Source organism: Helicoverpa armigera, chromosome 27, assembly GCF_030705265.1.
Source record: "Helicoverpa armigera isolate CAAS_96S chromosome 27, ASM3070526v1, whole genome shotgun sequence".
Classification (NCBI taxonomy): Eukaryota; Metazoa; Arthropoda; class Insecta; order Lepidoptera; family Noctuidae; genus Helicoverpa; species Helicoverpa armigera.
The window spans coordinates 5443827-5456298 of record NC_087146.1 but is presented as its reverse complement, the minus strand read 5'-3'; the positions used below and the strand labels follow the sequence as shown (position 1 = coordinate 5456298).

Genomic DNA, 12472 nt, shown 5'->3' with positions numbered 1-12472 from the left:
CTTCTAGTACCTGGTTAAATGTCCTTTATCAGAATCTAGGCTATGAATGTATCAAAACTTCATGACTTGAAAAGTCGTCATGTATAGTCAGAATTACTTATAGGTTTACTAGCTTTTGCCCGCAACTTCGTTCGCGTGGAATAGTGACTACCAGCAGATTTTTGATTTGACCAATAGATGGCGGTATATGTCCGGAATAATTTTATTTTTATTTTTTTTTTTTGTAATAAAAACTATCCTATGTCCTTTCTCAAGTTTCAAACTATGTCTGTACCAAATTTCACACAAATCGGTTCAGTAGTTTAGGCGTGAAGAAAAGACAGAGAGACAGAAAGACAGACAGACAGACAGACAGAGTTACTTTCGCATTTATAATATTAGTTTGGATTTATAACATCAGTAAGGATAATAAAGTTTTTAATAGGTAGCTTTTAAGCTTTGTGCAGTTACTTACGTTAAGTTTTTTAAAAGTAGATAGGTATTGCAAGATTCCTTATAGTCAATGGCATCTAAGATAAAAAGGATCATTATTATGATGCAATCATGCCGCCATGAGCTTCTTCTGAATCAATTGAAAAACTATTAAAATTAAAAAGTCTTACCAGCCGAAAAAACCGCCAAGGAGAAAATAACCAAAACCTTCGCCATTTTCCCAAATTGGACACGTCCAATTCAAAATGTGTGCGAACAACGACTAACGAACATTTTAACAGAAAACAATAAAATGTTATTACATATTGACAAAGCAGAGCGCAATTAATAACTTTGTTAAAAGGAATATTTATTTTGTTTAAACAATTGCTCCAATTAAAGCTGGCATTGTTTGTAATAATAATTATTTATCATTTTTCAGTCATTTTTGTCTGTGCGTATGTTAGATAGAAGATATTAATGGTAGGTATTGTCGTATTACATAAATAAACAGACGATTTGAAATTTAAATTGCCTGTTTCTTTTTGTAGGCGCTCATACCAAGGCCTTGTTTTTTTTGTAAACCATCAGTTGCAGATTGATAACAATAACAAGACTCACCTAACTTATTTTGCGTGTATTCAACCTTTTATGGTCCCTTACCTAAGTCTTCATTGTCCGTCCGTCTATCTGTCACCAGATTGCATTGCATGAACCGTGGTAGCATGCACGTTCTTATGCTCGGAAAGTAGTGTTTTGCAAGAGTTAGATAGGTAGACATAGTTGTAGTCAGTGACTCTAGCTTGATCCTAATTTGATAAAGGTCGATGTACTTAGTTTACTTTCAAAAATTATACCGCCATTGGTAAACGGTAGAATCCACGTTAAAAACAATAGCTTGATTGAACCCATAACATACACAATACAATACATAATTAAACAAGAATTATGAAAGTTATTGTATCTAATTTAATTATATTATTGTCTGTACCTACCTATTTGTTTGCATCGTTTGAATGTTACCTATTGGCTTAGTGGTTGCAAGCAGGACTGCAGGGATCGCTAATTCGATTACCGGTACCTATGTTCCCTTATCTATACCTAAGAGGAAAATCAGTTTGAATATAGATACTTCGAGTCATTATTAAGTTAGTTTGTCACGTTTTCAGGCTTAATCTGAAGTACCAATTGAGATGGACATGAAGATCTCAGGTACTGTGTAGATCCTTGCTCTGGAGATAACTGCATCGTTGGTCTAGCTGTCGCAAGGGCTGCTGAGCACGAGGTCTCGGGTTCGATTCCCGGGTCGGGCTGAAATCGCTTTTTGGGTTCTAGATTCTAGAAACTTTCACAAAGCAGCCCGAAGTCTGGAAGATGGTGATTGATACACCTGTGCGACGGAGAGCATGTAAATGTCAGTCCTGCACCTTATCTCTATCCGGTCGTGTCGGGTTACCGGCCCATCGGGCTGTGAGGTATATGAGTGCACCTGTGTCTGCGCAAATGCTTGTGCACTATAATATGTCCTGCGCAGCTGACTGATCTCCTTACAACCTCCGTGGCCGATAATCGGCTGGGAGGACATCATCATCATTTCAGCAACTGATTCTATAAATATGTTTTCATATACCATCTGCGTATTAAGTCTGTTCTCTGCGTCATTGGCCCCGAATTGAAAACAAATATTGATTCAATACGTTCACCTTATTTATAGTGTTTGTTTTGTGATTAAATACTTCAAATTTTTCAATTACTCATGAATTTCAGCGAATTATGAAACAGATGTTGTTTATTGGTCAGATTTCAGGAATTTTTAGAACATTCTAGACTTAATTTATGTTTTTGCAGATTCAATCAAAATATTGCGTTGTTTGTAACTTTGTACTCGTATAAATATAAACCGATTTGTAAATGTGAACCATGTAGCATTTTAATTTTGTTTTTTTTTTCTTATATTTTTTGTCTATTGTGATTCTGATTATCTTCGCATGTTATTGTAATATGTATCAATACATACAAACTGTAATACCTATTATTTTTAGAGTAACCATGGAGTTTCTTGCCCGTTCTTCTCCATAGGACGCTACTTTTGGAATGGGCAACTAGAATCAACCTTATTTATAATTTTTGACATTCATGCTTGTAAATTTGACTTTGTAACTGTACACTTAATATTAATTCTCCAGTTATGGTCTATGCACTTAATCCAACATCCTTTTTGGGAAGTCGGAAAGAAATAAAACGCCAATACATATTAGTTACAAGTTTATTACATTGACACGACCACCATACAAGCTTACAACTAGCTACCGTACATAAAATTCAACATAATATTAACAAATAAAATACCAAGTGATCTTTTTAAAGTTTAAACAATAAAAAATTAGTAAAATTACGTTCCATTTGGTTTTAAAGAGATTTTTTTATTGATGTACTCAAGATGTATCAAAAACTAGTAAATAGTGTGTATATAGCTATCATTAATTAGTATAATATAATAGTATATATTATGAGTTTACAAGTTAATTTCGTATGTAAAAGCGCTCAGAAAAAGCCATTATAGTCTTATCAAAAATGGCCACTAGTGTTATCAGATGAAAAAAATATTTTCAAATATTAAAATATTCAAAACGAATGTCAGATTTCTTAAAACTGAAACATGACATCATATAAAGTCAAAAATATGGAAGTAAAATTGAATTTTCTCTAAAATGTCGGATTTCTGACACAAATTCGACACATAGAGAAATATTTCTTTGATTTTTTTCTGAGCGCTTTTAACTACGACTTATACAAGAATATAGATTACAAATAGTACAGTATTACAATTAATATTAATAAGACACGCTTTAGCCCGACACGAACTATTTGCTCGTGGTAACGCCCTATAATTTACCATACAAGGTAATATTTTACCATTTAAGGTAATTACCATATAAGGCATTTTTATATTTTCTTATAATAATAATTTCTGGTAAGAATATTCAAACTTCAGCATATTATAGCGCTGGTTTTGTCAATACACTTATATTTATTTATACTTGTCTGTATATATTAACGAGAAATTACTCCGAAACTTTAGTTTTCAGACTGCTGTCATTGAATATCTTTGGCAGTTGTTACGAGTAGTCAGAATAGCCAGTAAGACAATTAGTCTTACATAGGCGTATTGGGTTGTCCGGGCAACTGTGTTGTGAAGGTCAGATAAGCAGTCGCTCCTTGTAAAACACCTGTACTCAGCTGCCTCTGGTGAGATTGGAAGCCGACCCCAACATAGTTGGAAAAAGGCTAGTCAGATGATTTCAGTTTTCAGAGTAATTTGTCGTTTTACTGAATATACGCAATGGCGGGTACAAAATACATTGTTTATATAGTAAAGTCTACATATAAATTTATATTTTTATGCTCTAAACTATGAGAATTGGTGTTTAGTTACCTTCAGTGGACGAATCGCTTTCGCGGGCACCTATGCTAACGAGTACACTGTTATATATTATAATATAAATATATTTTTATAATATACTCAAATTAAACACTTGAATGTTTATAGAAAAAAGTTGTTCAAGCTGCGAATCATAAGGCACGTTATATGAAACATAAAAATTTTGTCCGACAATCCGACACACAGATTTATATTAATATAAAAATGTTACATAATATCCATGTTTAAATATTTCATTAAATTGAATATTAGTGCGAAACTACTTCAAATAATTAAGTTAATATTTACTCATAGATTTTTAAATAATATCTTATTTTAATTTATATTTCATATACATTTCTTTCACGAAACTTCACCAGTCGACACCATCGCTACGCTAAAAATAAAAACAACGAAAAAATAAAATTTTGTTTATAAATATAGTTTTTTTTTTATATAAATGCGTTAATTTTGTAAGCTGCGTTAACCATTTGGCCGACACTGAACTGTCATTTTAACTGAGTGTCGGCCAAGTTTTTCGGTTAAATCTTAGTGTAATTAGTATTAAAAATCCGTTTTTATTTATATTTAGTTTAGTTTTTAGTATATTTTTAAAATAATTGCACCATTCGATCACTGTTTTTTCGCAGTCTCCTGTTAATGTAGAAAGGTTATTATATTTTAGCTGCTTTTCAATACTTTATATTAATTAATCTTTTTTTTGTGTATTTTTTTCAATATATCTTTACAAGTTTGTATGACAATTAACAGGACACCGCGAATTATGATTCAGTTAGTATAATATTTATTTTTTCATAAAAATGTATATTAATAATAATTTATAAAATTAAATATATTCTGAAAATGGCACATTGTTTCATAAATTGGGCTGTATATTTTGTTTTATATAATTTTTATTAATTCTATAATTTTATAGTTTAGTTTATAGTTGCCTGGTTTATTGCATAGCTTTTATTTTTTTTTAATAAGGCATATTTATTTATTCTGTCATATATTTTTTGTAAATATTTTTTATATTATACAGCCCATAAAAACGTTGTTATATAATATGAAAAGGCACAAAAATAATGAAATATAACAATATTAGTTAATGGCACTCTTCGGTTCGAAGGCATATAATATAAGGACCCCGTGGGGCTAGCACTTTGTGAAGCGTGGGCAATTTGCCCAGCTGTGGGTACCTGCGACTTAGTGGCGATAAAGTTATATATTTTTTTATGAATGCTGCCTTTTAGGTAAAATATTTTATAACAGTATCCTATGTTTTATTTTTATTTATGCAAACATTTTTGGAATGTTATTGTCAAAATTCTGTGTAAAATATTTGCCTGGAAATAATTACCTTTTATTATTGTTATTTATCAAAATTTCTCTTTAAAGACAAGTGGTTTAACCTTTAAGTCATGTATAGTAAATTTAAATAACTTTTTATTTATTCCTTGCCCAATAGTGAGTCCTTATTGCCCAACAGTGGGAAATTGGTCTTTGCCACCACTAAGTCCAAGTATAATTTTAACAACAATTAATAATTGAATTCCAAAACCGTAAGGCTGGCTAAGACACGAGTTTTTTAAATAAATTTTAGCACCTTATATTTTTAATATACAGCTCGAAATTTAGGCAATGTTTAGTTTGCATTTATAATCTAACATTTTTTTTTATTATTACTTTAAGTTTTTTTTTTAAGTTATTGAATTTTTTTTAGTTTCTAAAAAAACGAGTAGTAGGTATTAGTCTCTGGCAGTTTAAAAAAATGTTAGATCAAAAACAACAAACAAACATTTTTAAATAGACAAACTTTTGTTATTTTTTTAGGCAATTTCGAGATTTTTACTTAATATACAACATTTTATTATACATTTCTCAGTGATAGATATTTTGACTTTGAAATTTTTCAAATGCATATTTTTATAATTTATACAGTCATATTGCAATAATGAGATTCGAATTGACGAAATTTTAGAACAAAAATAATATATTTTGTAAGGTATTTTGCATACATTTCGGGACCCTGTAATTGTGCAACTCAAAGTCAAAATATCTACCGAAAATTTCGAGACATTTAGAAAACATCGAATCACAAACATTTCATTATTAATCAATATAAATAAATATTTTCAATCATTTTCAAAAACGTGCATAGTCCTTTTAGTTTCAACACTTAAATTACGAACACAATACCGCTAGGAAATTATTTTTTATTTCCATTTTTTAAGATTTTTTACCATGGTAAAAAATTAAAATAAAAAAAATTACCAGGGTAAAAAAAGTACCTAAAAATCGCATAAAAACTACTTGCAGTAAAAATAATTCCTAGCGGTATTTCAGAAGCATATTACCACAGACTTATAAAAGTTAGACGCACCTTAGAAATTGCCGAACTTTTTAGTAACGGTGGACGAAGATTCTGACTTATGAGAACTTGTCATGACAGACTTTCTTTCAATAGTTTCTGACGTTATAGTCTGTTTCGAGAACTTCTTGTCTAGCGAGTCAATTTCTTTCACCAGTTCTGAGGGTTTTTTGACTTTGGTCACGTTTGTGGTGGTCTGATAATCGGAGGATTGGAATTCTGAAGGTCTCATGAAAGACCGACTGGTGTCTGAACTCATTTTGGACTCTAAAGTGTTAAAGCGAGAGTCCAAAGTGCTGTATTTCGAGTCATTATCGAATGACTTGGACAATTCATCGATACCGTCAAGTCTGATCGGTTCATACTTAGTACTGGTAGTTGTCAAATTAACTGGAGATGAGCTGTATATTTTTGTAGTTGTAATTTTTTGGGTACCGTTGGGTATTTCTTTGACTTCTGTTGTAGTTTCTTCCATGTAATTCGGTCCTCCGTAACTGGAAGTTTCTTTATAAGGAGAAGCGATTCTGTCATAATCTGGCGTAGCTGCCTTCACTAACTCGGTCGACCGATCGAATTTTGGGGTCGAAGTAAAAGGTGACTTCACATCTTCACGGAACTCCATCTTACTGTATTCCGTTTTGGGATACGACTGGTAAGACTCACTATGTATCTTATACTCAGAATGTTTAGTCCCACCAGGAATAGCTTCAGTAGACTTCTGATGTTCAGAAAAGGTCTGACCGACACCGTCGAAGGGTTTTTTGAGTGTGGAGTAGATAGGTTCTTTGTCGTCAAATTTGAGTTCTCTAGCGTTGAATTTAGGGCTTAATGGGGTCTTGGGGGCCTCGTAGGAGTACTTGTGTTCTTTGTAGTCGTATTGCGAGGTCTCTTGTTGCTCGGTGCGGATGTCCAGGGGTCTGGGGGTGTCGTAGAGGCGGGTCTCGTAGCTGTAATGTTGCCATTAGTCGGTTAGAGGTTGATTATGGGTTATATAGCTTGTGGTGTTTGGGGGTGAATAAAAAAATTCTAAGTTAAAAAAATATTTAAAAAAACAAAGACAGTGCTTTTCAAACACAAAGAATTGTAACTTCTTAAGGCAATTATTTTTCTGCTCACTAAAAAAAACTATTATCTAACTCACAGTATAATATCTTTTTTATTTACCCACAAACAGCACAAGACAGAATTATTATATCCAATTAAAAACCCACCCCAATTTCAATTCAATTAAAACCCTGAATGTAATTATATCCCTGTTTTCAAAAACTTGTCATAACCTAACAAAGTATTAGAGCAATATTGCTGTACAATAAGTGATGTAGTTAGACCCCACAGATAGCTCCCCGGAAAGAGTTAGACACTAACACCGACATGCCATGCCAGAACCATAGTTATGAAGAATTAGTTTTCAAGGCGAACAAAATTATTATAAAACAATTTATTAGTAAAGAAAGTTTCTGACATTAAAACAATATTAGTTACACATTAATTTTAGTTAAAAACCAAAAATGTTATAAACACAAAATTATTTCAGGACCGAGTCTATCATTCATTCACTTGTCATCCTCATCATACATATATTTTTGACTTTTTACTTGAAGACTCTTTACTTGAAGATTAAAATAATCACACGTCTTATTTTTAATCTAAAATTCTTAATATTCATTCATCATTCTGATCACTCATTCATTCATCATTAAATCAGTCTTCTTCATTTCATTCACAGTAAAATCATTCACTCATTCGTTCACTAGTATCCCATTTTACCGACCGCCGAACAAAATGGCTGCTTCTCCCGTCAGTGATGGTGTCAAGTGCTAAATTAGCACAAATATGCCCATTACCTATCCCAGTAGGTTGCCAGGGGAAAATAATGGGTTCCAGAAATAACCAGTATGATTTTGTTATACAAACTTTGTTTATGATTTTTGAAGTAGACGCTGATGGATTGTAAGTTAAGTTTTATTTAATTTTGAGTGTCATCATGTCATCATCATCATCATCAGCCTTTTTAACGTCCCACTGCAGGGCAAAGGCCTCTTCTCACACAGAGAAGGAATGAGCGTTAATCACCACGCTTGCTTAAAGCGGGGGCGATTTTAGACTTTCGGGTCCAGGCTCGAGATGTTTTCCTTCACATTTATTCAGTCATTGGTGATTTCCATCTTATCAAAATTATAATCAGTTAATCAATTCCCTTTTCATCATATGCAAGATGAGAAAATACGTCACCAATTTATTACTTGATTTTTTTTGACGCCCATTTTTTACTTTAAAACAACCAAAATGAATGAAACAATACCAATATAATCTTAACGCAAAACGAAACACCCCAACCCAAAATTGGAGACAACACAAAACCTGGCAACCCGGTGCAAAAAATATAAAAGTAATGTCAGACAAACCGAAGTCATTTGCGCTCCTCGCACCTAAGTAGAGAGGCCCTGCGCGGGGGTGGCGGGGGCGGAGTCTCGCGCTTGTAGGGAATGCGTTCCTCACCCACCAGGCGAGCAGTCCTCACTTCGGGGAGGGTTAGGGCCCGAACCGTCACTTCCTCTAGGCTTGTCCTTGTGAAGCAACCCCATGCACGTTAGTCAGAAGTTTTTATTAGTTACGTTATAAGTGGTGGCATAGAAAATATTCTCGATTCGATCTTGATTTTGTAATAAGCTTTCTAAATTAGATCTAGGGTTCATAGTATATTATCATCTGCCGAGCCTTTTCCCAACTATGTTGGGGTCGGCTTCCAGTCTAACCGGATGCAGCTGAGTACCAGTGTGCCACAAGGAGCGACTGCCTATCTGACCTCCTCAACCCAGCTTCTGACTACCCGTAACGACTGCCAAAAATGTTCAAATGACAGCCGAAAGGTAACATACATACTGTAAAATATATGGAATGCTTTTATGGAAGTGAGCAGATTTATAATAACGTTTTTTTAACACCGATAATTCAGTTTCGATAAAATTCTGTACCACCACAAATAACACACAGAATTGAGTACATAAGTGAGTCATGCCTAGTTAGTGTAGAGTACACAGTACATAAGTACACAGTACATAGGTACACAGTACATAGGTTCAAAGCTATAATACACAGTATATGTACAGAACGATGTTTTGGTCCGCTTGGGTATATGTTAGGAGCGTTGGGGGCAAGCGTGGCTTTTTATTAACGACATTTTTTAGAGATGGGATAATGTGTTTGTCGATTTATCGATATTTTTTATCGATAATCTTAAGTGATTTTAAAAAGAGATGTTTGACGATAAGCATCATGGATAAATATATTCTGCTTTTGCTTAGATAAATAGTATTAAAATTACTACTTTTTTGTTCTATGTTGAATTGAAAAACTTAGTAATTTTTATCGGTACATAGAATAGTGTTCGATTGATAAAAATCTGGCATTTATAAAGGTACATTTTAAATAGTTTTTACAGTTCAATCGTGGCCATTTTGATGATTTTGAATATCCAAGATGATGATTGGATTGATGCAAATATAAAAGGGTATTTTTGGGTCCAAAATGCAAGATAATGGGGGTGTTTTTTTTCTGTATATAATAAATAAAACTCAAGCAATAATATATATATGTACAAAGGGCAGCGCAAACGTTCCTCGCATATCACAAAGCGGAGGGCAAGCTCAGACGCACAAATATATTATTTACATTCTGTTTCATTTGCATGTGTGTAGTTGACTTTAGATTTTTGAGGGCAATGTAAATAAATGAGTTGCTGTTTACTGCCTTTTCTAGTTTTCCTGCGGAGTATAATTGTGCCACATGGAAAGACTGCTTATCTAATATTCTCAATACTCGGGCAATCTAAGTAGTCTGACATTCTGAATTCAGACTACCCGTCATGAACTTTTTGTAGTAAGTAATTGATTTATCCAAACAAAACTTAAAGAAATGTGATGGAATTAAAGAAAAAATAAATTATTTTTTCGATATTTTACTAAATTATATCTCTTAAAAATATTTTACAGTATTTTGTTGAGTTCAAAAGTAAAAAATAGAAATACCATCCTGTATTTTACTGACTACCAAAAACTGGCGATTTTTAGAGTATTTTTTCAACTTTATTTATTTAAATAGCCAACAAACAACGATAAAAAAAATCAACTACAATATATGCATGTATGTAAAAAGCTCAGTTTTTCATGTAAAACTTACTCTTTATTCATCGTTCTGTCATTTGAAGAAACTCTGCAAGGAAACGTACATGAGACTCAACTAGGCATTCTTTTAGCATTAAAGTCTAGGCTGAAATATAGGCCGAAAGATAGGCAAGTAAGCTTAGAACTTAGACCAGTCTGTGGTGCGGGTATAGTAGAAAATTGAGAATGGTTTGTGTTGATATTGACTGGGCAAAGCTGATAATAGAAAATTTTTAGATATTTAATTTTAAAACGTTAGTAATTTTCGTGAAATAAATCATCGAATATGTGTAAGTTCTAATTAATTTTGTATATTAACCAGTCATTATCAACACAAACTATGAAAGTATAAAGTATGACCACTATATTTTATGTTCTAACAAGTATTCGGTAAATAGCTTTAGCGTAGGCAAATAATTTTTGCGCTAAGCGTGATGACATGCACGATACATAGAATGACAGTAAAATAAATGCATTTTCTTCAAAAATACACGACATTTGTTCGCGAATTTAAAATGTGTACGCTATGAGAGTCCACAGCTAGCATGTGTTCGCGCGGCGGTTGCAGTGTCGCGGACATGTTAGTAATGTTCGCGCGCAATGTGTTACTGTTTGCTACAGCGAGTACACCACGAGATACATTTGTGTACGTTATATATTTTATAAAGAAAAATGCTTTTATTTTACTGTTCACAATAAATTTTGGAAATGAATTTTGAAAGTGTAGAATAGAGTGTAATAAGCTTTTAACTACAAAACAGTTTTTCTAAGTTTTACTAAAAACATTAAATGTACTACTTCACAAATTAATTTTACCGACTTTTACTGATTATTCTGCACTTTACCTAATAAATTACAAAATTGAAATAAATCGAATATTTTTTAACTTTGGTAAATTCGCAAAATAACCAGTAAAAGTAAGATTTTGTATAAAAACAGATTCTAACCTTGTATATGACTTCCAAGGTGTTTGTATGTTTGTGTCCGTAATCTTATAGACTATAATATATATGTATATATAATTTAAATAGGCACATATCATAAGTGTTGAAGGCACATTGAAACAGTAGTATTTTGTATATAAAAGTAAAAATATTTGTATTAATCATCTGTCGTGTCCGTGGCAGCGTGGAAAGCAAAAGTTTTGAATTAATAATTTTGGAAATAATTGTTAGAAAATGTGTGAATAATTGCGAATAAAATGTTGTCTATTGTTTTTGGTGGTGAATATTAAATATAATTATTATCTAAAAGTAGAGTAGGTATAGTTGAGAAATTGTTTAGTTAGTCGCATAGTTTATGTATTTCAAATATTTTGATTTTATTATGTCAATTATGTTAAATCAGTCATCTTATTTATATTTCTAGTATTATCATAAATAACCTTTCTTAATTAATGATTATCTCAATATACAAACTTCTAAATAAAAAAAAATATTAGAAAGAAATTCAAAATATCACCACCAAAAACAACATATTTCTTTTCCTTTCAAAACAATGTCAAAAAACTTACCGAGTAGTAAATCCTTCATAATTCTGCTTCTGATCTTCTTGAGGTCTGAAACTCGAAAACGTCGGACTCTGAACCGTATACTGCTTCTCATCGCGAGTCTGATTATAGTTCTGACTGTAAGACTGGTTGACACTCGACTGGTTGACGCTCGACTGGTTGATACTCGACTGGTTGACACTCGACTGGTTGGTCTGACTGTAATTTTCCGGCCTGGCGGGGACAGTGGGACTTTTTGGGGTCGTGTATCCGTATCCGGGTGAAACTGGTGATTTTGCAGTTTGGCTAGGCGTTCCGTGAATTGACTGGTTAAGGTGAGAAATGTGGGAGGATATATTGGTGGTATTGTGGGTAGTTTGAGTCGTGTGGGGCGAGTAGGTACTGTTCGGACTGTATGTTGTGTTCACGAAACTGCTGTTTGGGGTCCGCATTCTGGAAGAAAAGTATATTTGGTCAAGTTACGTAAAAATACCTAAAGAAGTCGGACAGTATATATTTCTCTCTTGGTTTCTGCTTAATAGTGAATCGAGCGATAAGGTCAAGCAACACGAGGCGGGGTCTGTTGGTAGATGGGTCGCCTTGTCATCTTGCCA

At 32.9% G+C, this 12472-nt stretch overlaps 2 protein-coding genes across 2 annotated transcripts in view; both read right to left on the bottom strand.

Moving 5' to 3' along the window:
* LOC110369644 (fibrohexamerin) overlaps positions 1–12472 on the bottom strand; it is a 47521-nt gene that overhangs the window by 2884 nt on the left and 32165 nt on the right. Inside the window, exon 2 of the mRNA XM_064042083.1 lies at positions 603–663. Within this exon, the coding sequence (XP_063898153.1) occupies positions 603–648 (46 nt within the window). The 5' untranslated portion in view covers positions 649–663. The remainder of the gene's footprint in view (positions 1–602; positions 664–12472) is intronic.
* Positions 2664–12472, bottom strand: part of Rhea (rhea) — a 133247-nt gene continuing 123438 nt past the window's right edge. The window contains exons 59-62 of the mRNA XM_064042082.1: positions 11883–12311; positions 10386–10418; positions 8636–8773; positions 2664–7153 (exon numbers count right to left, since the gene is read on the bottom strand). Coding sequence (XP_063898152.1) covers positions 6220–7153; positions 8636–8773; positions 10386–10418; positions 11883–12311 — 1534 coding nt within the window. The 3' untranslated portion in view covers positions 2664–6219. The remainder of the gene's footprint in view (positions 7154–8635; positions 8774–10385; positions 10419–11882; positions 12312–12472) is intronic.